Source organism: Macrosteles quadrilineatus, unplaced genomic scaffold, assembly GCF_028750875.1.
Source record: "Macrosteles quadrilineatus isolate MER2022 unplaced genomic scaffold, UCM_ALF_1.0 Scaffold_5__1_contigs__length_97177068, whole genome shotgun sequence".
NCBI lineage: Eukaryota > Metazoa > Arthropoda > Insecta > Hemiptera > Cicadellidae > Macrosteles > Macrosteles quadrilineatus.
The window spans coordinates 7491858-7514115 of record NW_026542598.1 but is presented as its reverse complement, the minus strand read 5'-3'; the positions used below and the strand labels follow the sequence as shown (position 1 = coordinate 7514115).

Genomic DNA, 22258 nt, shown 5'->3' with positions numbered 1-22258 from the left:
TTATTGCTGCTACAAGACCACTACAAGACAAGTAAAATGTACTGTGGAGCCTCATGAAATAAAACCAGGCGTACACCTGCAGCAATTAGAAGAAAAAACCTTGGCAGCCTAGTTAAGTTGGTTATTATTGTTTTTGTTTTTCTTTCTCCTTCAATGTTCAATCGTTCAATCAATTAAAATTGTTTTTGTTTTATAAAATTGGTTATTGTTTGTCATTATATTTGGAAATCAAAACGCACATTTTAAGGTATTTAAATGTGTGATTTTACTCTAAATTTGAAAAGTAGGTTAGGCTATTCAGTTTTTTCCATGAGGAAAATATTAAGTTAAAGGTTAGGTTGGGCTAGGATAGCATAGTTTGGGTTAGATATTCTAAAGGCTACTTTTGGACCTAACCTTAAGCCGCATTTACACCTGAGTTAATAACATTTTGTTGATAACTTTTTAGAAAATGCGTCTTATTTGACAGTAACGTGTTTTGTAATTAACACAAATCCCGTGTGTTGTATCTAACAAATATTTTGCCACCCACCGAGTATCGGTAACATTATTTGATCTTCCCAGAATGTTAATAAAATTTGTGATTACCAAATGTTAGCCTACTGCAAATTTTTGTTGTTAGCATCCAAACCGCAATGTCACTGCTAACTTTTCCTTAACTTGGGGTAGGCTACTTAAAAGACTTCAGTAGGCCTATCTGTTAGCACAAACAACCGAATGAAAATACCGATTGATATATCGATATAATCGTTTGGTTAGTTAGGTAAGGTTAACCTAACCAAACGATATATCGAACCATCGAATGAAACAATTGAATAATCGATAATTTCATTCTGTTGTTTGTGCCAACAGATACCGAAGTCTACCTTACTTGTATGCCTATTTCTTTCCGATAACTTATTTCATGTTCTGTTTGGAAATTTCTTGACCCAACATTTGAATTAAATATTCAAAAGTCAAAACTAGCCTTTTTTTTATAACAGAGGGCCAGGCTTACAAGTCACCATAGGATTGCATCGCAGCTAGAACAGCTTATTGTGCACCCTTGTTCACAGGTCCTCATTCTCCGTCAAATCCCAGGTCCTTGGTGAACTGTGAGAGCCTTTTGACTATGGTAACCTGTTCTTCCCTTTGATCTCCCATCAATAGGCCAAGGGATCTCATACGCAGACCTTGGCACATAAATATACCTTCACAGCTTTCACAAGGTCTCTGGCTGGGGCAAGCTGTAGCGAGATTTCCCTGAAAGGACTCAGCTCCTGAACTTGCTTTACCAGCCAATCCTTTGTGGCTGCGTCAGCACAGCCTCCACCTTTCTTCCTGGAGGCTTCATTAGAGTCAGCTTTGGGGGTAACACCCTTGCCCTGCTTTTTCCCAGCATCCTAGTTCTCGGAGGAACTGGCTTTGCAGGGAGCAGAGTTAGGGTGCTTGGCAGCCCACACCAGCCTCCTCCCGCTTCTGGATAGCACCTTTTTGCCTTTGGCTAAAGCATCCGCTATCCTCCGTCTTTGCAACTCACCCCTGGAAAGTCGTTTTTCGTTCGAGGGATCTCATACGCAGACCTTGTAGGGCCGGGCACATAAATACCTTTCTCAGCTTTCACAAGGTCTCTGGTTGAGGCAAGCTGTAGCGAGATTTCCCTGAAAGGACTCAGCTCCTGAACTTGCTTGACCAGCCAATCTTTTGTGGCTGCGTCAGCACAGCCCCCACCTTTCTTCCTGGAGGCTTCATTAGAGTCAGCTTTGGGGGTACCACCCTTGCCCTGCTTTTTCCCAGCATCCTAGTTCCCAGAGGAACTGGCTTTGCAGGGAGCAGAGTTAGGGTGCTTGGCATCCCACACCAGCCTCCTCTCACTTCTGGATAGCACCTTTTCGCCTTTGGCTAAAGCATCCGCTATCCTCCATCTTTGCAACTCGCCCCTGGAAAGTTGTTTTTCGTTCCTTTCCGGTTTCTTGGAGCTTGTCGTCATCGTCAGATTTCAGTATACCTTCCTCCTCCCTTTGGGTCAGATTGTCTAAATTGTTCTTACGAATACCGGGTATCTAGGTCCACCTCCCCAGTGACCCGATTAGAGAGGTAAGGGGTGCGTACGACTGGGTTACCCCTGGTTCCCAAAAGGCTCGGTTAAGACAATTTAAATGTTTGCCAAAATTACTAAAATAGGTAGGTAACATAATTTACTAGAGTAAGGGTACAGGTTTGCTGTTACAAAGAAAATACCGTAGTAAAACCAATTGGTAGATCTGTTTCTCATCAGTTATGGTACAGTAATTTTCTTTAAGCAAAAAATTGTGTACAAAAAAAGAAAATAATATGTTTCAGGTGAAGAATAATCATGTTTTCCAGTGTCATTAAAAGATGTCTGAACTCATCTTCAGCCGCAATAACAAGAATTCATCGATCAAAGTATCTCTTGCAGTATCCGACAACAGTGATCCTACCCGATGGTTCAAGTATTGTTATTCGTTACCCTGAACCTCGTCAAATTATAACTGTGAGTATATTGTTCTGGTACCAGAGTTTGGAGAACATACAAGGCCGCTTTTATACTTGGGACCCGGCCCAGACGCGCAAGGGAGAGAAAGATTCCCCTACAATATAGGTGAAGAGGGGCACAGTTATCTCACAGGCTTGAGAACAGATAGGCCTAGTATGAAATAAACCCTTAATATGGTTTATATTCTAATCTTATCTTAAACAATAATAATTTGAGGACAGAGGTTTTAAAGCATGAGGTTTAATGGTACATAAGTTAAATGATTAATATAGGGTTACAAAAAAAAATTGTTCAGGGGTGGGGATTCGTGCTGGCCGAATCAAAAGATTTCCAATTTAAATTTTCAATGAGTATGGTAAATTATAAATTTAATAATCTTTCAAAAACCATAAATTAAATAGGAAGGATTTTGATTTTAATTAATGGAGGTAAATAGGGTCCAAATGGATGCTTGAGGAGTCTATAAGTTAGTCTGAGTTAATAAATGGAATGTTCTCACCAATCTTCTGTAATAATAATTTTCTTCTTAGTTTAAAGGCTTAAATTCTTCTTTCTTCGGTTAACTTAATTTGAATATTTTGCCAATACTTTACTTTATATTTTCATAATTTATTTCACAACTAATATAGTTTCTATGTGCTCTTCTTGAATAGCTAAACTGCACACTCCTTTTCATTGTTGTAAATCATATCAAGTTATGGGGTTCACATAAATAAAAACATGGTTGTATTTTATTAATAATCTTGAACCCAGATGGATGGTGTTCTGATTGGAGGATTTGTTTTTGAATAATAATTTTGGATAAGCCAATGAATAAATTTTGATAGTAAATTATATATATGTTGAGACAATATGGTTTTAATAATATTAAAAATGGACATGGATAAATATTGAAAATATAACAAGATTGAGTTTGAAAATAAAATAAGGACTATAATTATAAACATTGAATTTTGAGTCATTACAATATCCCCTCAGAAAATATGTAATTAAATTTTTAATGACATATTTTCGCTAAATGACGAAAAATATATTTAACTTTATACAGCAAATAACAAATATTGAGATGAAATTGAGTTGAAACAAAAATCTAACAAACTTAACATTAAGGTTTAACTAGAACAAATTTCAGTTGGAATGAACATAACAATAAAATAATTCTAAAATAGCAAAATGATTACTATCCCCTCCTATCTTCTACAAACATTAAAAACATAAAATTTATTTAAGTGGTTAAAACAATTTTTTTTTTTACATAATAAATGAATGGAGTGATGAACAAATGTTGAAATATGAAATGAACATGAGACATATAAGAGATGTATGATTCTTATAGGTACCATGGAGTACATTAAATGAATAGTTGTTTGTGATTGCTTGATGATAACCTCTTATAACTAAATACATTAAATTTGTGATTATGACTATAGTTTAACTATTGGGACAGAGGTAACTGGAGAAATTGGCTTGTTCACTCACTGCTTGTGTGGGTATGATTTAAAATTCTTCCCTTTTACAGCAATGTTTATAGGGTTAAGCACACATTACAGTTTATCTTCTATCTTCGGTTGTGGTGTGTAGATCGGTTCCATGTATTTCTTCATGGAGGATATATATGATAGGGTCCATATAATTTATCATTGTAGAGATCACTTATGTGGTATGTTGATGGTCCAAGTATTGGGGAAATCGGTTTGAAGGTCTTCATGTAATTGTGGGTCTGTGGTTCTTTCTTGGGTAAGTGATATTCTTTGTACATTGTAAAATAGTTTTCTTCATTGTTATAGTAGTTATCATATGGCCTTTGGCAATTGCTTATATCTATTTGACATACTTGTCCCATTTTAATACTCATATCACATTTTAGATTAATATCAGTATCATTAATTGTTAAACTTAATTTATTTTTATTAGAATCTATCTTTAGTCGGAGTTCTGTTAATGTGTCCATACCAAATATCACAGGTTTAATTAAATTAGGTATGATAAGAAATTGAAGCCAGATGGTCTGATGTTCAATGGTTACAGGGGCATAAATGATTCTTGCAACACGTTTTGATTTTTCACCAGTAGCTGTAGTTATTGTCGTATTAGACAAAGGAAGTTCTTCAAATGGTTGAATTATTTTTTGATTCTCTTTGAAACATTGTTCGGAAATACATGTTATTGTAGAACCAGTATCGATTAATGCTTTTGTTGGGAGATTATTGATTCTAATATCTATTTCAGGGCATTTAACTGGTTTGGATACAGGAAATTTATTATTTTCAGTGGGTTCATTTAATAAAAAATCTTGATCACACATTATATTATTTATCGAAAAATTGTTAGGGTTATTTAAAGAATTATTTTCGAGGATATTTGCTGTTGATATCGCTAGTTGTTATGATGTTGGTAGTTGATGGTCCTCGGCTTACATCTACAGCGGCGGGTCGTTTCCCTGGCTGGTGTATGAGGGGTTGAAATTTGTTGGAGATCTTTGTTGTGTTGCTGTGTCATGTGGACTGTCTTGACTTATCATGGCACATACTTGTTTTTGCTCATTTGTAGGATATGGTTTGCTGTTATTGTAATAGTATTGATTAGGCCTTTGGTGGTATCGGTTTTGATCAGTGAGCGTATTGGTATAAGGATGCTGTCTGTGGTTTTGATTGTAGTTTTTGCGAGGATCATGTCTGAAACGGTTGTATGGCTGATATTGGTGTTCTCTAGGTTCTTGATGTTCTTGGTGTGGTGTCCGTATAGCATAAGATGATGTTTTTGGTTGATAGGCTCGATGGTTAATATCAGAGCTATATGGTGGAGTCTTGTTACGATGTGTAGGACTATTTGGTCGGTGATCCATATTATGGTAGTTCGCAGGTTTGCTCCTTTTGGGTCCATCTCGGATATCTTCTTTTTGCAGAAGTCTTTCGAATGCTCGAATTGTTGTCACGTTCTGTACTTGAATGCTATCTTGGATGAGTTGATCAAATCGTTCGCTTAACAGGATCACTATTTCCTCTTCAGTCATTTGTGGTGTAATAGACTGTAGCAATAGGACTCTCTCAGTAAAATATTCAGTTCTGTTGAGCGTTCCATTAGGTTTGTAATGTTCGGCTTCAATCTTGCTACGTACTCCTCTTTGTACTTCACGGCTCCAGTATTTCATGGTGAATTCTTCGGAGAATCTTTCCCAACTGTTAATGTCTGCCTTAACCAGTTGAAGCCATCTGGACGCTGGTCCTTCAAAACTGATGTCGAGAAGATCTTTCAGGATTTCAACAGGGTCGTTATTAGGATTTCTTTCTATCCTTTTAGCATAGAACCGTTTAAGTTTTTGTAGATATTCATTTGGATTTATAGTTCTTCCATTGAATTTAGGGATTTGTCTTTCCATTGGGTCAGATCCCGAACATATGATTTGAATAGGATTGTCGTTCCGGATTGGTGAATGATGTTTCAGTTTTAGTGACTGTACTTCACTTTCACATTTGTTTAGAGTTTCAGTAATAGTTTTAATTTCGTTTTGTTGTTCTTGGATAAGATTATTTTGTATGTGTAATTTAGGAACAATTTCATTGTGGATGGATTGTGCATAATATTTAGCAATATTTTCACTGTCGGTTTTTGTTTGTAGCACTAATGCTTTCATATTTTGTTCTAACTTTTGTTCTTGTTGTTCCAAGTTATTAGTTACAAATGTCTGGATATTTATTTTTGATTCGTCAATTTGATTTGTGATTTGAAATTGAAATTCTTTGTTCTCTTGATTTTGGGACTGTTGGTTAGCTTTTAGGACATTTAATTCCTGGCGAAATTCACTTTGTGTTGTTCTAATGTCATTTATTTGTTCTGTTAGAATTTTTTGACATGATTTTATCTCACGGTTTAGCTCTATTCGGGTCTGATCTAATTTTTGGTTTAGTTGTGTGTTGGTTTGATCAAGTTTAGTGTTAAACTGTTCTAGAAAATTAAATATTTTGTTCAAATCCGGTTGTTCAGTAGTTTGCGTAGCTTTAACTTCAGGCGGTTGAGAAGTTGCGTGTGTGAACGTTGGTATTACGTCATTGGGACGGTTTTCAATGGTCGGAGACTCGGTCTCTAACAGCTGGAAACTTGCTTCGGGCGTCTTCGTTAACCCTCGGATGATTCCGTGTGTCGATGTGGTTCTAATATCAGCTGACTGTGAATGTGTGCTTTGATTGGCTGCGGGTCTTTGGTGTACTTCAATAATCTCGGCCCGGTCCGTTGATTCTGATTGGTCGCTCTCGTTCCGGTTCAAATCTTCGACACTGGGTCCACTGGGATTGAAACGTTCCGAACCCGAACCGGTGTTAGATTCATCTTGGCCTTCTACATAGGTTAGGTTTTCCATTTCTTCTGTTGACAGATTTGACGATTCGTCTGATTCGTGTTGTTGAAATGATAATGCAGGATAACGTCTCGGTTGTCTCAAATTATAGTGATTATCGTTATCGTTGTTAGCCATTTTGTTTACGACGGTGTAAGGGAACAGGGATATTATAGGACAAGTTGGGTATCGTTATAACAATAATGAGCTAGGCCTAAGCTTTACGACATGAAATAAATCTGTTTTACCTTATAGTAGCCTATTTATTTTTAGAATTACAAGTCGTTTAGTTAGTACCTAATATTGGTGGGACATAAGTTGTGAGAAATCGGGATTCTTAATCCTACCTAACTTCTTAAGAGTAGGCCTAACATACGTAAGTAGCCTATTAGCCTATTGGTATTTATTAGCCTATTTTAGATTGTCTCAACATACGATTATGAAATCTTTTGATTCAAGCCTATTACGTTGGGCGCCATTGAAATAAACCCTTAATATGGTTTATATTCTAATCTTATCTTAAACAATAATAATTTGAGGACAGAGGTTTTAAAGCATGAGGTTTAATGGTACATAAGTTAAATGATTAATATAGGGTTACAAAAAAAAATTGTTCAGGGGTGGGGATTCGTGCTGGCCGAATCAAAAGATTTCCAATTTAAATTTTCAATGAGTATGGTAAATTATAAATTTAATAATCTTTCAAAAACCATAAATTAAATAGGAAGGATTTTGATTTTAATTAATGGAGGTAAATAGGGTCCAAATGGATGCTTGAGGAGTCTATAAGTTAGTCTGAGTTAATAAATGGAATGTTCTCACCAATCTTCTGTAATAATAATTTTCTTCTTAGTTTAAAGGCTTAAATTCTTCTTTCTTCGGTTAACTTAATTTGAATATTTTGCCAATACTTTACTTTATATTTTCATAATTTATTTCACAACTAATATAGTTTCTATGTGCTCTTCTTGAATAGCTAAACTGCACACTCCTTTTCATTGTTGTAAATCATATCAAGTTATGGGGTTCACATAAATAAAAACATGGTTGTATTTTATTAATAATCTTGAACCCAGATGGATGGTGTTCTGATTGGAGGATTTGTTTTTGAATAATAATTTTGGATAAGCCAATGAATAAATTTTGATAGTAAATTATATATATGTTGAGACAATATGGTTTTAATAATATTAAAAATGGACATGGATAAATATTGAAAATATAACAAGATTGAGTTTGAAAATAAAATAAGGACTATAATTATAAACATTGAATTTTGAGTCATTACAAGTAATAACTGTTCCATTCATGTTATTTTAACATATTAAGTGGCCTAATACTTTTAACCAAACACTAAGCAAGTTCCGTGAATTAAAATTGTATTTTTTTTTACATATTTGCTGTCTGGTACAACAAGAATCTTCTTTCTATAGCCTACCATAAAATTATTAATGTTGTACAATAGGTTCTTTAAAATTTTTTTAATGTTGACGATTGTTACCATAACTGTATGGTGAATGAAATGATCTGATCTGAAAAAAGCTACACAGATCATCTCACGGGTTAGGTAGCGGATTTTTATCCCCCTGGAATTTTACCTCCTGGGCAAACATGACGTCACAAACCAGGGGGTAAAATTCCGACCACAAACATTTGAGTTTTGCGACATCAGTTTGATGGATTAAACCCGGAATTAAACGTATATTTTCACAGTTGTGAATTTAATCAGAACACATCAAATTATAAAAACCTAGAGTGTACGGGCCGGAATTTTACCCCCAGACTTTTACCCCCTTCATGAGGTCAGCTTAAAATGTACGGCCTGGATTTTTACCCCTGGAATTTTACCCCCTGGCCAGATATATAAATTAGTGAGAATAGTTAATTATTTTCATTCAGTTTTAATTTAATAGTAAACATTTTATTATTAAGTAGGTAGCCTATCTTAATAGATGAGTGAACGAAGTGAACGAATCTATGTATCGTGTATAGCGGAGTCGGAGAAAAGTTGTCCGCTGGAGTATGTGTGTGTGTGTGTGTGTGTGTTCGCACCTAAAACTCAAGAACCGTTGCACTTATAGCGTTCAAATTTTGCACAAATAGTTATGACACCAGTGTAAAGACGCCATTAAAATTCTAGACGATTCCGCTCAGTAGTAATTATAAAATACTTAAAAAACATTTTTAAATTTGTCCCATAAGAATAACATTAGGAGCTACCTTCTTCTTCTTTTTATTTGTTTACGTTTTGCGACCAACAATTTTGTTGTCTACTTAAGACAGAGAGAACGACTTTTACTCTAAGCTCTTTCATTCATGGAGTAAATAGTTTGGCGTCTATGAATATATATCATTATAATTTCACAGCTTTCAGAATAATGTTATTTAAGCTAATTAAATCTCACAACTTTCATAATAATAAATTGAACTTAACAATATTAGTCGGCAGTTATATACCGTTTATGTTCAGTATTAAAATTTCGCCTTTTAATTCAAAGTATATAGGTATGTATGTATTTAGAACAAAGCAGCTTTATACATTATTCAATTTAATGTTGGCATTAAATATTAAATATTCAAAAACGTTGGTATATTTTTATACTAAAATGCTATGTGAAGGGGGGGGGGAACAGGTCCCCGACGTAGAGAGTAGTAAATAAAACGGAAAGGTGAGCAGTGAAAAGAAAGGAGTACGGAAACCCTTTATGACTGTTAAATTAACGTATCTGTAATACTTAAATGCTATGGAAAGTAGAAACCCTTTGTGGCAGTTAGATTAGTGTAACTGCAATTCTAAAATGCAATGGGAAGGGAGGGAAACATGTCCATGACGTAGGAAGCGGTGATGGAAGTAGTCAAGGCGAGCAGTCCGGAGTGTAGAAACCCTTTGTGACAGTTAGATTAATATACCTGCAATACTAAAATGCTATAGGAAGGGAGGGAAACAGGTCCACGACGATGGAAGTGGTGATGGAAGTAGTCGAGGTGAGCATTCTGGAGAGTAGAAACCCTTTGTGACAGTTAGATTAATATACCTGCAATACTAAAATGCTATAGGAAGGGAGGGAAACAGGTCCACGACGTAGGAAGTGATGAAGGAAGTAGTCAATGTGAGCAGTCCGGAGTGTCGGAAGCCTTTGTGACAATTAGAATAATGTATCTGCAATTCTAAAAATGCTATGGGAAGGGAGGGAAACAGGTTCACGACACTTAGGAAGTAGTCAAGGCGAGCATTCCGGAGTGTAAGAACCCTTTGTGACAGTTAGATTAATATACCTGCAATACTAAAATGCTATAGGAAGGGAGGGAAACAGGTCCAGGACGTTGGAAGTGGTAATGGAAGTAGTCGAGGTGAGCATTCTGGAGTTTAGAAACCCTTTGTGACAGTTAGATTAGTGTAACTGCAATTCGAAAATGCTATGGGAAGGGAGGGAAACAGGTCCACGACGAAGGAAGCGGTGATGGAAGTAGTCAAAGCGAGCAGTCCGGAGAGTAGAAACCCTTTGTGACAGTTAGATTAATATACCTGCAATACTAAAATGCTATAGGAAGGGAGGGAAACAGGTCCACGACGTAGGAAGTGGTGAAGGAAGTAGTCAATGTGAGCAGTCCGGAGTGTCGGAAGCCTTTGTGACAATTAGAATAATGTATCTGCAATTCTAAAAATGCTATGGGAAGGGAGGGAAACAGGTTCACGACACTTAGGAAGTAGTGAAGGAAGTAGTCAAGGCGAGCATTCCGGAGTGTGGGAACCCTTTGTGGCAGTTAGATTAATATATCTGCCATAATGAAATGCTATAGGAAGGGAAGGAAACAGGTCCACGACGTAGGAAGCGGTAAAGGAAGTAGTCAAGGCGAGAAGTCCGGAGTGTAGAAACCCTTTGTGACAGTTAGATTAATATACCTGCGATACTAAAATGCTATAGGAAGGGAGGGAAACAGGTCCACGATGTAGGAAGTGGTAATGGAAGTAGTCGAGGCGAGCAGTCCGGAGTGTAGAAACCCTTTTGACAGTTAGATTAATATACCTGCAATACTAAAATGCTATAGGAAGGGAGGGAAACAGGTCCACGACGTAGGAAGTGGTAATGGAAGTAGTCGAGGCGAGCATTCTGGAGTGTAAAAACCCTTTGTGATAGTTAGATTAATGTAACTGCAATTCTAAAATGCTATGGGAAGGGAGGGAAACAGGTCCACGACGTAGGAAGCGGTGAAGGATGTAGTCAAGGTGAGCAGTCCGGAGTGTGGGAACCCTTTGTGAAAGTTAAATTAATCTATTTGAAATTCTAAAATGCTGTAGGAAGGGAGGGAAATAGGTCCACGACGTAGGAAGTGGTGAAGGATGTAATCAAGGTGAACGGTCCGGAGTGTGGGAACCCTTTGTGAAAGTTAAATTAATCTATTTGAAATTCTAAAATGCTATTAGGAAGGGAGGGAAACAGGTCTACGACGTAGGAAGTGGTGAAGGAAATAGTTGAGGCGAGGATTCCGGAGTGTAGAAACCCTTTATGATAATTACAATAATGTACAGTATCTGCAATTCTAAAAATGCTATGGGAAGGGAGGGAAAAAGGTCCACGAAGTAGGAAGTGGTGAAGGGAGTAGTCGAGGCGAGGAGTCCGGAGTGTGGGCACCCTTTGTGACAGTTAGATTAATGTATCTGCAATAATAAAATGCTACGAGAAGAGAGGGAAACAGGTCCACGACGTAGGAAGTGGTAAAGGAAGTAGTCAAGGTGAACAGTCCAGAGTGTGGGAACTCTTTGTGACAGTTATATTAACGTATCTGCAATAATAAAATGCTATGAGAAGAGAGGGAAACAGGAAATACGTTACGTATATTACCAATGACTTTGGTTAATTAATGGACGAGTAGTTAGGATTGTTGTTGACTGAGATTTGGTTTTTTAAGAGGTTGGTCCAGCCTCTTTTAACCTCGCCCGTGCGTGGATCGTTTACAGCAAAGCAATTGGTGAGCCGGTACAGTACAAAGGTGAACTGTACTGATAAAATTTAGTGGCAGTGACCAGGATCCGAACTCACGACATCGCTGCCTTGGGCCCGAAGTTCGCGTGACGCTACCGACTTGAGTTACCGACTCACCATTATTTGCCCCGACTCATGGGTCGATTTTCCCATACAAATAACATTATTGTGTACACCAGTGACACCGGTAAGTGTGCTAGGTGTGGGTAAACTCTTTCATTATTGCGCTCATGTTCACTCATCCTGTTACGTGCAGAATAAGCGTACTACTAGTTTATTTGTAACATCAACTAATCGAACCGGTTTTTAATTTTAATTTTGAGATTTGAGTATCAGGATTTGATCTTGGAAGCTAACTGTTGTTTAATATGACGTATAAACAAACATCAAAATGGTAATTGATTCGAAGATTTCTTTAACGATTTATTATACAACCGTGATAAACAATGTTTTTTGTTTTTATTGCAACAATAACAAAATACTGTATGCCTTATTGTTTCTTTACGAAAAAATGTTCACCCAATTATCGTTTAAATAAGCTACGGTACTCAGTTACATACTTATTAACCAACAGTTGGCCCCAAACACAAATCCCGAACATCAATCAAAATTAAACAGCAAATTCTCTTTACTTAGAAGAGATTACAAAAAAAGGCCTAATAATAAAATGTTTACAATTAAATAAAAACAGAAATTGGAAAATCAATCATTCTTAATCATTTCTATATCCGGCCAGGGGGTAAAATTCCAGGGGTAAAAATCCGGCCCATACATCTTCAGTTGTCTAAACGCCAGTTATATGGACAGGGGGTAAAATTCTGGTTTTTATTGCTAATCTAATTAATCACGCTCTGTCTATTTTCCAACACAATAGACTTCCAAATCTGCGGGGGTAAAATTCCGCCTGTGAACAAACTTTTGAGCGTTCAGGTTACTATGTCATAGTGACGTCAGCTTTGCCCAGGGGGTAAAATTCTAGGGGGATAAAACTCCAGCGACCCCATCTCACTCTATTCTACACTCATATTTGGGTTAAAATATGCTAGGCCCCATCTCTGATAATGATAGGTAATGATAAAAATTATTATAGGATGTCCCAAAAACATTAAAAATTATATACCGTACAGGGTGTAAGTAAACAGCCAAACTGCGGGAAATGGTTCTACGGGTCAGAGAAAATCAAGAATAACTTGTTTCCTTTGGTGTGAGCTTTGACTATTAAGAACTTCACTATCCAATTAATAGTCAATGGTATGAGCCAATTTATGTTGATGTCAATTAATTAAATACATTTCTTCACAGCTACCATTGGACCTTAACACACTGAGCGAGGCAGAAGCAAAACAGAGGATGGAAAGAAGGAAACCCAAAACTAAAGTTAAAATCCAAGAAGAAGATTTGGGAAGTTTTGATAGTACAAGATATGTTCAGTTGTTGAAAAAAACTAAAAAAGGGAAAAAGTGAACTTTTTTTCAAATTTGTAAATAATTTCTGTTATTAGTAAATAGTGTGTAAAATCACTGGCTAAGGTTATTGATTTTCCTTTTCCCATTTGACAGGACAAAATAAAAAGATAGTTAGAGACTCATCTCTAATGGTTGTTAGTAAGCCCACATTACTTTCCACAATCATTCTCAAAAGCTGTAAGCTCGTCTTCTGATTGTCCTGTGTGGTCAAGCTGTGTTCGACTTGAGTCAAAGAGTAATTTGTGCAGTGCACTCATCATGCAATCAAGGGTTTAAGTGCTAATAATTGAGTCAATCAGAGTATTAAGCGCTAATAATTGAGACAATCAGAGGATTAAGCGCTAATAATTGAGACAAAGGTTTAAGCGCTGATGATGGAGACCTATGAATCTTGAGCATTTGAACATTGCTTACATCTGATACTATGTTCTAATCATTTTTATCACAAAATTGGTACTTGATAATCGTTTATGTAGTAAAAGTGTATAGAATATGTATCCAATATTGCACAAAACTGGGGTTTTGAAGTTCATTATGTTACAAATAAGCGAGAGCAATTTAAAGATATGTCTATTCTTTAAAATGTAGTAAAGTAAGAAAAATAGTTTAATCTTGATTGGTGCTTTAGTTTTCCTGGGGTAAATTGCCATCATGAGTAGCATAAATGCAGATTAACACACAAACGTACAGACTTAGGCAACTTAGTTGAGCTTAAGTTGAGATAAGACTTGCTCTGGCTTTCTTATGCCATATTACTTCAAATATGAACAGAATCAGCAAACTGACATACAGTAGACTCCTTCTTATCCGGACTCCTCGGGACCGAGGCCAGTCTGGATAACGGTTTTTCCGGTTAAACCGACGTCCCCAAAAACTCATTAAAACGTACCTGCATACTGTGTACAGTATTTGACTTAAATTTAGGGGAGCTTTGTAAGACACGTGATCACTGGTCTCGGTCTCAAATCATTCCCAAGAGAACAGTCGTTTCAGTACCACCCACTTCCTGCTGGTCTAGTCCGGTTGAACCGATGTGCTGATAAAAATTGTCCGGTTACAAAGATGTCATTTCCACTGAGTGTAGTCCGGTTAAACAGTGTAGGTAGGTCCGGATAAGAGGGAGTCTACTGTACCCTAACCCATTAACTTGCCATTAATATTTTATGAGCACAAAATTTAAAACAATTACCTATTCTGGGTGACTGAAGGGGGTATCTATGGGGTTTTAGGGAGAAACCGCAAAATTGCAATTGTACCGTTTTAATCAGAGAGAGGTTTTTGTAAAAGTAAGACTTTTTTGTTGGAAAATCCCATAAAAAATCTGGATTACAAAAAAATGAAAACAACTCTTGGTGATCATGGATTAGTAAAAAAACATACCAAATGTCATCAAAATCAGACCACAGGTGACGTCTGTCGCTCTGTACACATCCAATCACTTCAATAACCAGTTGTTTGGGTTTAGCGGGACTCGAGATCCCCTTTGGGTAGTATAAATATATTATTTCCACTCAAATCTCAAACTAAAAACTACATATCTCCAGGGTATATACAGGGAGAGGAAGTAAATAAATACTCCTGCCGCAGCAAACCTGCTGAATAAGCGAATTTCCATTTGCCTGATTGTATTTTTAATTATTTCCATAAACATGTAAGATTGATTCCCTATTTAAATAGTATTAGGTTTAAAGAGTACTTAGGTATGCTGCTACCGGGAGGGTGATAAAGTGAGTTTTTTACTAAAATGATATCTTGGTATAAAATAAATAAGTCTTAAATTTTCCAAATTGTATCTAATTATACCCATAAACAAGCAAACTACAACAATTGGCTTATACTCCATCTAAGAACGGTCGCCATTTCATAAGAAAGTATTAAAAGTATTAAAAAGTATAAGAATAACAAGAGAATTTTAAATTTACAATTTTAGAATTTTTTACCACAACCAATATATTTGTACAAAATAACTTCAGAATGCATCAAGATTATATTTGATTTCTTTAATTCTACAAAATGGCGAAGAAAGAAATTGGGAAATTGTATAATCCATGATCCATAATTATATCTATCCATGATTATAATTTCATAATCTTGAGGGTCAAAATTAGAAAAACCTATTTTAACCCCATAAAACCCCAATCCCATAGTCTGGTCATGTCAGTTTGCTAACTGTTAGAATAAAAGTAAACATGTGTACAAAATTTCATCATAATCTGATGGTTTTAAAGTTACACACTTTTCTTAGGATCGAACCGGTGACCTTTTGATTATTCGGATGTATTATCCGATGTACTGACAAAAGTAAATTTTTATTTATGATTTCAAGTGATTACCATCTTTCGATGTAAAAAAAAAGCTGCCTAACTGAAAACTTGAGTAGAACCATCCTGAGAAACTTTGCCATAAAGCACAGGATCAAAAAGGACACAATTTCTAAACTGAAACGGTCTCCGGGAAACGGTTCAAACTGGTTCTCAAGAATCGAAATGTGACCTGTTAAACGGCGACCTGACCAGGATCAAGGGTCAGTCGGACGGTATACGATCTGGCACACCGACACACTCACGCGCACGCACGCACACACACACACACACACACAACGTCACGCACAGGTGGTCAACCTAGCTGGCGCGAAAACTGGTTCCTGAATCTCCTCTTGTGCCACTAATTATGCGGCCGAAAGTCCCGTCAAATGCTCACTTTCGACACTTAAAAAATAAAGGCTGCCGAACTGGATAGGTTTTTATTTGGATTTTTTTGTTATATTCACCTAGATTTCTAATTCTAAAAAAAACTAAAGCTGCGACGGATCAGCAGTGAATGGATGGATAAACTTGAGTGGTTAAAGGGGGTTTGATTTATTTTTAGCTTAACTATGGGGGGAAAGAGACAATCAATGGTCGAAAACTCGACCAAAGATATCTTAAGTACAGACTTTTATATTTTTACCCCATGCTGTACATAAAACATGTGTTTGGAATTTCTTCCATTTGTTTTGATTTTCTGTTTATATTTCGTCACCAGCATGGCAACCCATAAGTCCCATGTTAATAAAAAAAAATTAAATTCATGTTTGTGTTTATTTTTGAGCTTATTTTAATTTATAAAGGGATTCTGCAAACCTACAGGAAAATAGCTTTCTAACAGTAAGCATAATATTTTCTCTGCGATGCACACGAGGTGAGAAAAAAGGTTAAAAAAGACATCGTTGCCTATAGACTAGAGGTCGTTCAATGGTCGAAAACTCGACCAAAAATATCTTGATTTCTCAATTTTCACCGCTTTAAATAAAACATGTGATTGAAAAATCTTCCATTTGTTTTGATTTTCTCTTTATATTGCGTTGTTATTTTGTCACCAGCATGGAAACCCATAAGGTCCATGTTGGTTTTTTTGAAATTTTATTTACTTGTGCTTATTTTTGAGCCTATTTTAATTTATGAATGAATTCTCCATATCTACAGGAAAATATCTTTCCAACAGTATGCGTAGATTTTCCCTGCGATACACACGAGCTGAGAAAAAAAGTTTTATGAAGAATCATACATGCCTTTTATGTTTCGTAAACAAAATTACCTCAGCTGTGGACAGCCACCAATTATCAGACTGTTATAAATTTGTTACTTAAAACTGAGTAATTTGTTTGCGTGATTTCCTTGTTGTATTGATTTGATCACCTATTGTAGTGAGCGTGGAATGAACTCGTGACATTAATAACGATGATGCCAAACTTGCAACTATAACCACAGTTTTGTTCGTCCAAACTGCGCAGTTTATTTCAAAACGTCTTTAAAAAAAACTTAACTTTTAGCCACTTGTGATTGAATCAATTAGCCAGCATTTTCTATTCTAGTTGATATCTTTGGTCTGAATGGCCCCTCTCTCTCGATTCTTAATTTTCTCTCTTTCCACGTAGCTTTATGACTTGTGTTACATCATCTTATTTATGTTAAAAAATATATGTCAATCGAAACCATTCTTCTTAGAAATTTTAAAAATGCAGAAACTGCCTTTTTATTGGCCGCTTCCCTTTGTAATTAAACCTTTTATCACTGCAGTACTTGAGTTACATTCAGCTCCTAAGGCATGCACGACTTGGAAAATGACTAACTTTTAATTAGGAAGTCGGAGACATTCCCTACAAGCAATAGCAATGGTAGTAATAAGTGGGTCTAAAAAAACGTCAATTTTAATTTATTTTGGCGATTAATTTATGATTGTCAGATAAGATTAATACGACGCTGTCACACCAGGGGTGCGTTTCTTGATGAGTGATGAGTGTTCATATGAGATGGAAGCTTTGTTACGGATACTGATTAAGATCAGTTGATTCTATAGCCGGATTAGTTAGAAGCCCAATGAACAAAGACATCTTTAGAGTTAAAAAGTAGGCCCCAATTAACCCAGTAAACCTAAATTACTTATCACGAAATTTCCCAAAATGTAGATCTGGGCGATTTTATTTTTGTACAAAATGGCAACAGAATACCTCAGATTTTGCACAGACAATTTGAGTTATAAAGTGTATGTACAGGATATAAACAGAGGAGCTATAATCGTACACTAATTCTATTTCAGATAACAAGGACATATTGCTCGGTATAAAATATTGCCAATTAATAGGTCAGCGAATATATAAATCATGAGTGCTATCCAAAAATCAATTAAATACGAGTCACTCCTGAAGAATGATTTAGTTCAAGTTCTCATTCTTATTCATAGAAGACCCCTAATCAAAACGGTGAGTTTTGATTTATAACTACACATTTATTCTAAAAGCATTGTTGAACTACATTCAATTGATAAACACGGAACAACGAGTTGTCTTTGGTATAAAAATCCTAGGGTAAAATATCGAGTACAATAATATTTATTTTTATATCTTAACACTTTAAAATTTCTTCATTTGTGTTGACTATTTAATTTTTTAATTTTACTCAATATGCAATTGATTATTATTTGCAAATAAATGATTACCTCTATTAGTATAGTATTGCTAAACAGTAAAGCGCACGTATAATTAACCCATAGAAAAACGAACTAATCTGTAGATCAACTAGGCGTTTTCATCAAAATAAACTCATAAAATATTAGATTTTACTCCGTATTGAAAGCTCTTGTTGCTACTGCACTGCTATTGCACATACTGAAATAAAAAGTGAACACTCAAAAGTCAATTCTGTACGAAATTTTAAGTCGTTGTTGGTAGCTGGGTCTGGTTACAAATAAATAATACCCCCGCCGCAGCAAACCTTCAGACTTTAAGCGAATTTCCATTTGCCTGATTGGATTTACACTAAAATGTCTCCTTAAAAAAACACATTTATTCCATATTTTAATAGAATTAGTTTAACGAGTAGGCCTACAGTACTTAGTTTTGATCACGAATTTCTAGTAATCGTGGTTTTGATTTAACATAGAGGGTAAACGTGTTTTTTGTAAAATGTTAAATAGTTTAGTAATAAATAAATGCATTTTCCAAATTTGATCTTTCATAAACAAGCAAACTACAACAGTTTGCTAATGAGAACAACATGCGAATTTTAAATTTACAATTTTTATTTCATTTTTCTGTAACAATTAGGTGCATATATATGAATTTGAACGGATGGTGTTTTTGGCCTCTATGGACCACAAAACGAATAAAGTAAATCGGTCCCGGGTCCAGGTCTTACCATGAGTACTACGGTAATAGCTTATTCCCTCTATGGGAAATTCGTTAAAAATATTAAGAGGTTTTCTCATAGTAATCTAATTGATTTCCTGCAACATAAACTACTCAGAAAATCTAATAGTTTTTAATTAACAGTAATAAGTTTTTGCCCGAAAATCCATTTTTATGTTAAAGAAGTTATATTAGTGACCCACATTTCAAACTTCTAGAGCCCCGAATGTTGGCAGCATGCAATCAGGAAGTAGATTATAGCAGTCCCTTGTGATGATAATGTTTGTGACAGGTTATCGAGTTTAAGGTCAGACGAGGGCGGTATGTTGGGGAAAAGAAAGTCCGCCTTAGGCGATCAGCTGATCAAGAATTGATGATAGACGGGCTCATGTCATGTGGAGATAAACCTTGTAGATCGCTAGAGCTACTGACATACTCGTAACATACTGTATGTTGTAGAATAAGGTTAAACAATATTATTAGCTTTTAGTCTCATGGACCAATCAGAATAAACATAGTATTAATTAAGTATCGGGCTATGAAGTTAGGTTACGATAAAGGTCCCTTTGACCTTTTGATGGTTCGAAACTGGGCCCAGCTGTAATTTAATTGGTCTTGACATTGTTTATACAGTGTAGGGTAAAACCAGCTGATACAGTGTCACACAGATAATCTCACTCAACTTTATTATAATCTAGCATTATTTTTGTGTTTGGCTTAAAATACACACGTAGGAGGCTTTGTGTTCGTCAATTATATGTTTTCGTGGTTTATATGCAATAAAATTAGGTTCACGTCAATGGAATCTATACTTGGAGTATCCAAAATCAATGTTATCTTTCTTTGGTTCACATAAATGGAATGGCTATTTGGAGTATCTAAAGTCAATAGTGCATCAGCCTAATTCCGGCGACCCTAATTATTTGATATCCTATTTGTAGTAGGAATCCTAAATCCTAAATTATTTTCAATGATATTCATCCGATTGTTCTTCCCTTTTCTCTGTACGATATTTGTAATGTACTATTTTAGACGATTCGTTGACTAACATATGTTGCGACTTGTATTTACCTTTTTATTTGTATATCACTAATAGTGCAATTCTTTCACCTCTATTATATAACATTTACACTTCTGATTTGCCATTGTCAAACCATGTCCAAAAAGCCGTGTTTGCTGATGACACCCTACTCTACTCTACACACCATGACATCGAAGTTGTGGCCAATAAAATTCAAATTTCCTTAAACGATTTGGTGGAATGGTTCACAAAATGGAGAATAGCCATAAATCCGACGAAGAGTGAAGCGAAGATTTGTACCCTCCGAAAACCGTTAGATCCTCCAAATTTAGAAATTCTAGGTGAACAGATTGCATGGAACCCTCCTGACCAAGCAATAAAATATTTAGGTGTATACTTCGACCGAAAGCTAAATTGGAAATTTCGTATTAATAAAAAATTAAATTTGGCTTACGGCAGATTATCAAAATTGTTTCCTTTAATCAACAAAAAATCATGTATGTCTATGAAGAATGGAACCCTTTTATACAAAACACTTCTACGTCCACTATTGTTATACGCCTGCCCAGTATGGGGAACTGCTTCATCAAGCTCAATTCGCAAACTGCAAACATTTCAAAATAAAGTTTTAAGAATAATTCTAAAATGTCCCTGGTATATTCGAACCCGTCAAATACATTTATTATATAGAACTGGGGATAAAACCTATAGAAGACTTTATCAAGAAAGTTACATCAAAATTGTTTCCAAAACTTCCATTAACCAGCAGCATTGGTTTTTATAACACAGGCCAACCTTCTGAAATCCAGAGACTCCGACTAAAACCCAGATTGCCTCAAGACGTTTTATTATAACCATTTTTTTTTTTGTTTTCATTGATTTGTGTTTCATTGGTGGACAGTGCCTTTACAGTCCGACCCGCTAAAACAGTGACAATAAGTGCCTGAGGGGCTAAGCTGACCTCTATCCATGTTAATGTAATTAATAATGTTATGTTTGTCTTTCTTATATTATACCTAACCTGTATAGCAATGAAATGCTGATCGGTTAATAAAATCTAAAAAAAAAAAAAAAAAAAAAAAAAAAAAAAAAAAAAAAAAAAAACTAATAGTGTCATGGCCACCAATTAACCTACAAGACCCATGTTAAATTTCAAAAAGTTTAAATTCACGAAGGGTAAAGCCCTGTTGTCCGATTTTTACCATCTCAGATTTATACCTTCCAATGGTTGGTTACTATGACTGTGCTAAATTTCGTGCAAATCGCGTCAGCCGTTCAGGAGGAGTATTTGTAAAACAAAAGCAGGAGTGTTAGTAAAAGCTTCGCTCACTTCGCTTCGCTCCGCTCAAAAAAATATAGTTTAGCTACAACTGGAATACTCAGTCGTCATAGAAAATAGTTAGATGCAGCAAACTGTGCTGGCCAACTGTTTGCTCTCCCTGTTTAACAATTAAGAAAAGTGGATGACAAGAACAAAATACCAACGTTGCATTTCTCTGGCCGGAGCATTAATGCGCAGCGTGCATGTTACTAAGATGATAATTAATTAGCTTAACACGACTACTCTAGCTAGACGATTGACGATTGGACGAATCATCACACGCTAAGCTCACGAGAGAGTTATAATAACTTGTAGGTAACTGATTTATATTTAGGAAAGGACCGACCGTAGTATATTAGCGCCGTTGTGTGTGGGTTGCTGAATAGATCAAACACTTTCTTTAGAAAGTAGGTTTGTTAAGCTCAGTGACTTCTCATTCTAAAGCCAAAGATATGAGGACCAAAATAATCAACTGTAAGAAAAGTGTAAGTGTAAACGGTAATTTTACAAAGAGTGGCATGCGTATCTTTGTTGACGTCATGCTTTGCGTGAAAAGCATTCAGTAGTTATGAATGACTGTTAAAACCATTGGCTTTGAAAAGTGCAATTGGACTTCTAAACCCATGGTGAAATTTGAAAACTTGTTTTCATGTGAGTAACGTTTGATTGTTTTAATGTCGACTAAACGTGTTCCTTCTCAGAAGGTAGATTTTAATAGTTCGTCCTCTGTTGTGATGTTTGATCGCATAACTGACTACGAACATTTTAGTCAATAAAAGTTTTACAAAGTTCTGTTGCCATAGTCTTACGTTGTTGAAATAATAAGACATAAATTCGGAGAAAATACAGCTCGTCTAAGTCAGTTATCAAAGCAGAGCCTAGATGTCTTAAAAATTAAATTAAAATACATAAATTGTAAACTATTTAACTACTAGTCCACCGGACAGAAACAATTTAAAGTAGTCTACAG

The 22258-nt window shown here is 35.8% G+C and overlaps 1 protein-coding gene across 1 annotated transcript; it reads left to right on the top strand.

Moving 5' to 3' along the window:
- Positions 1 to 156: 156 nt before the first annotated feature.
- On the top strand, positions 157 to 13335 carry LOC128995982 (39S ribosomal protein L55, mitochondrial-like). Its single transcript, XM_054421083.1, has 3 exons — positions 157 to 247; positions 2323 to 2494; positions 13118 to 13335. The coding sequence occupies exons 2-3, from the start codon at positions 2336 to 2338 to the stop codon at positions 13277 to 13279; spliced, it is 321 nt and encodes a 106-aa protein (XP_054277058.1). The 5' UTR covers positions 157 to 247; positions 2323 to 2335; the 3' UTR covers positions 13280 to 13335.
- Positions 13336 to 22258: the final 8923 nt, after the last annotated feature.

What these genes read in the sequence shown, in the direction of transcription:
- LOC128995982 (XM_054421083.1), top strand. Translation starts at nt 2,336, where the DNA reads ATGTTTTCCAGTGTCATTAAAAGATGTCTGAACTCATCTTCAGCCGCA. An exon ending in AACCTCGTCAAATTATAACT is followed by an intron (nt 2,495 to 13,117) that starts GTGAGTATATTG and finishes ATTTCTTCACAG; the next exon opens with CTACCATTGGACCTTAACAC.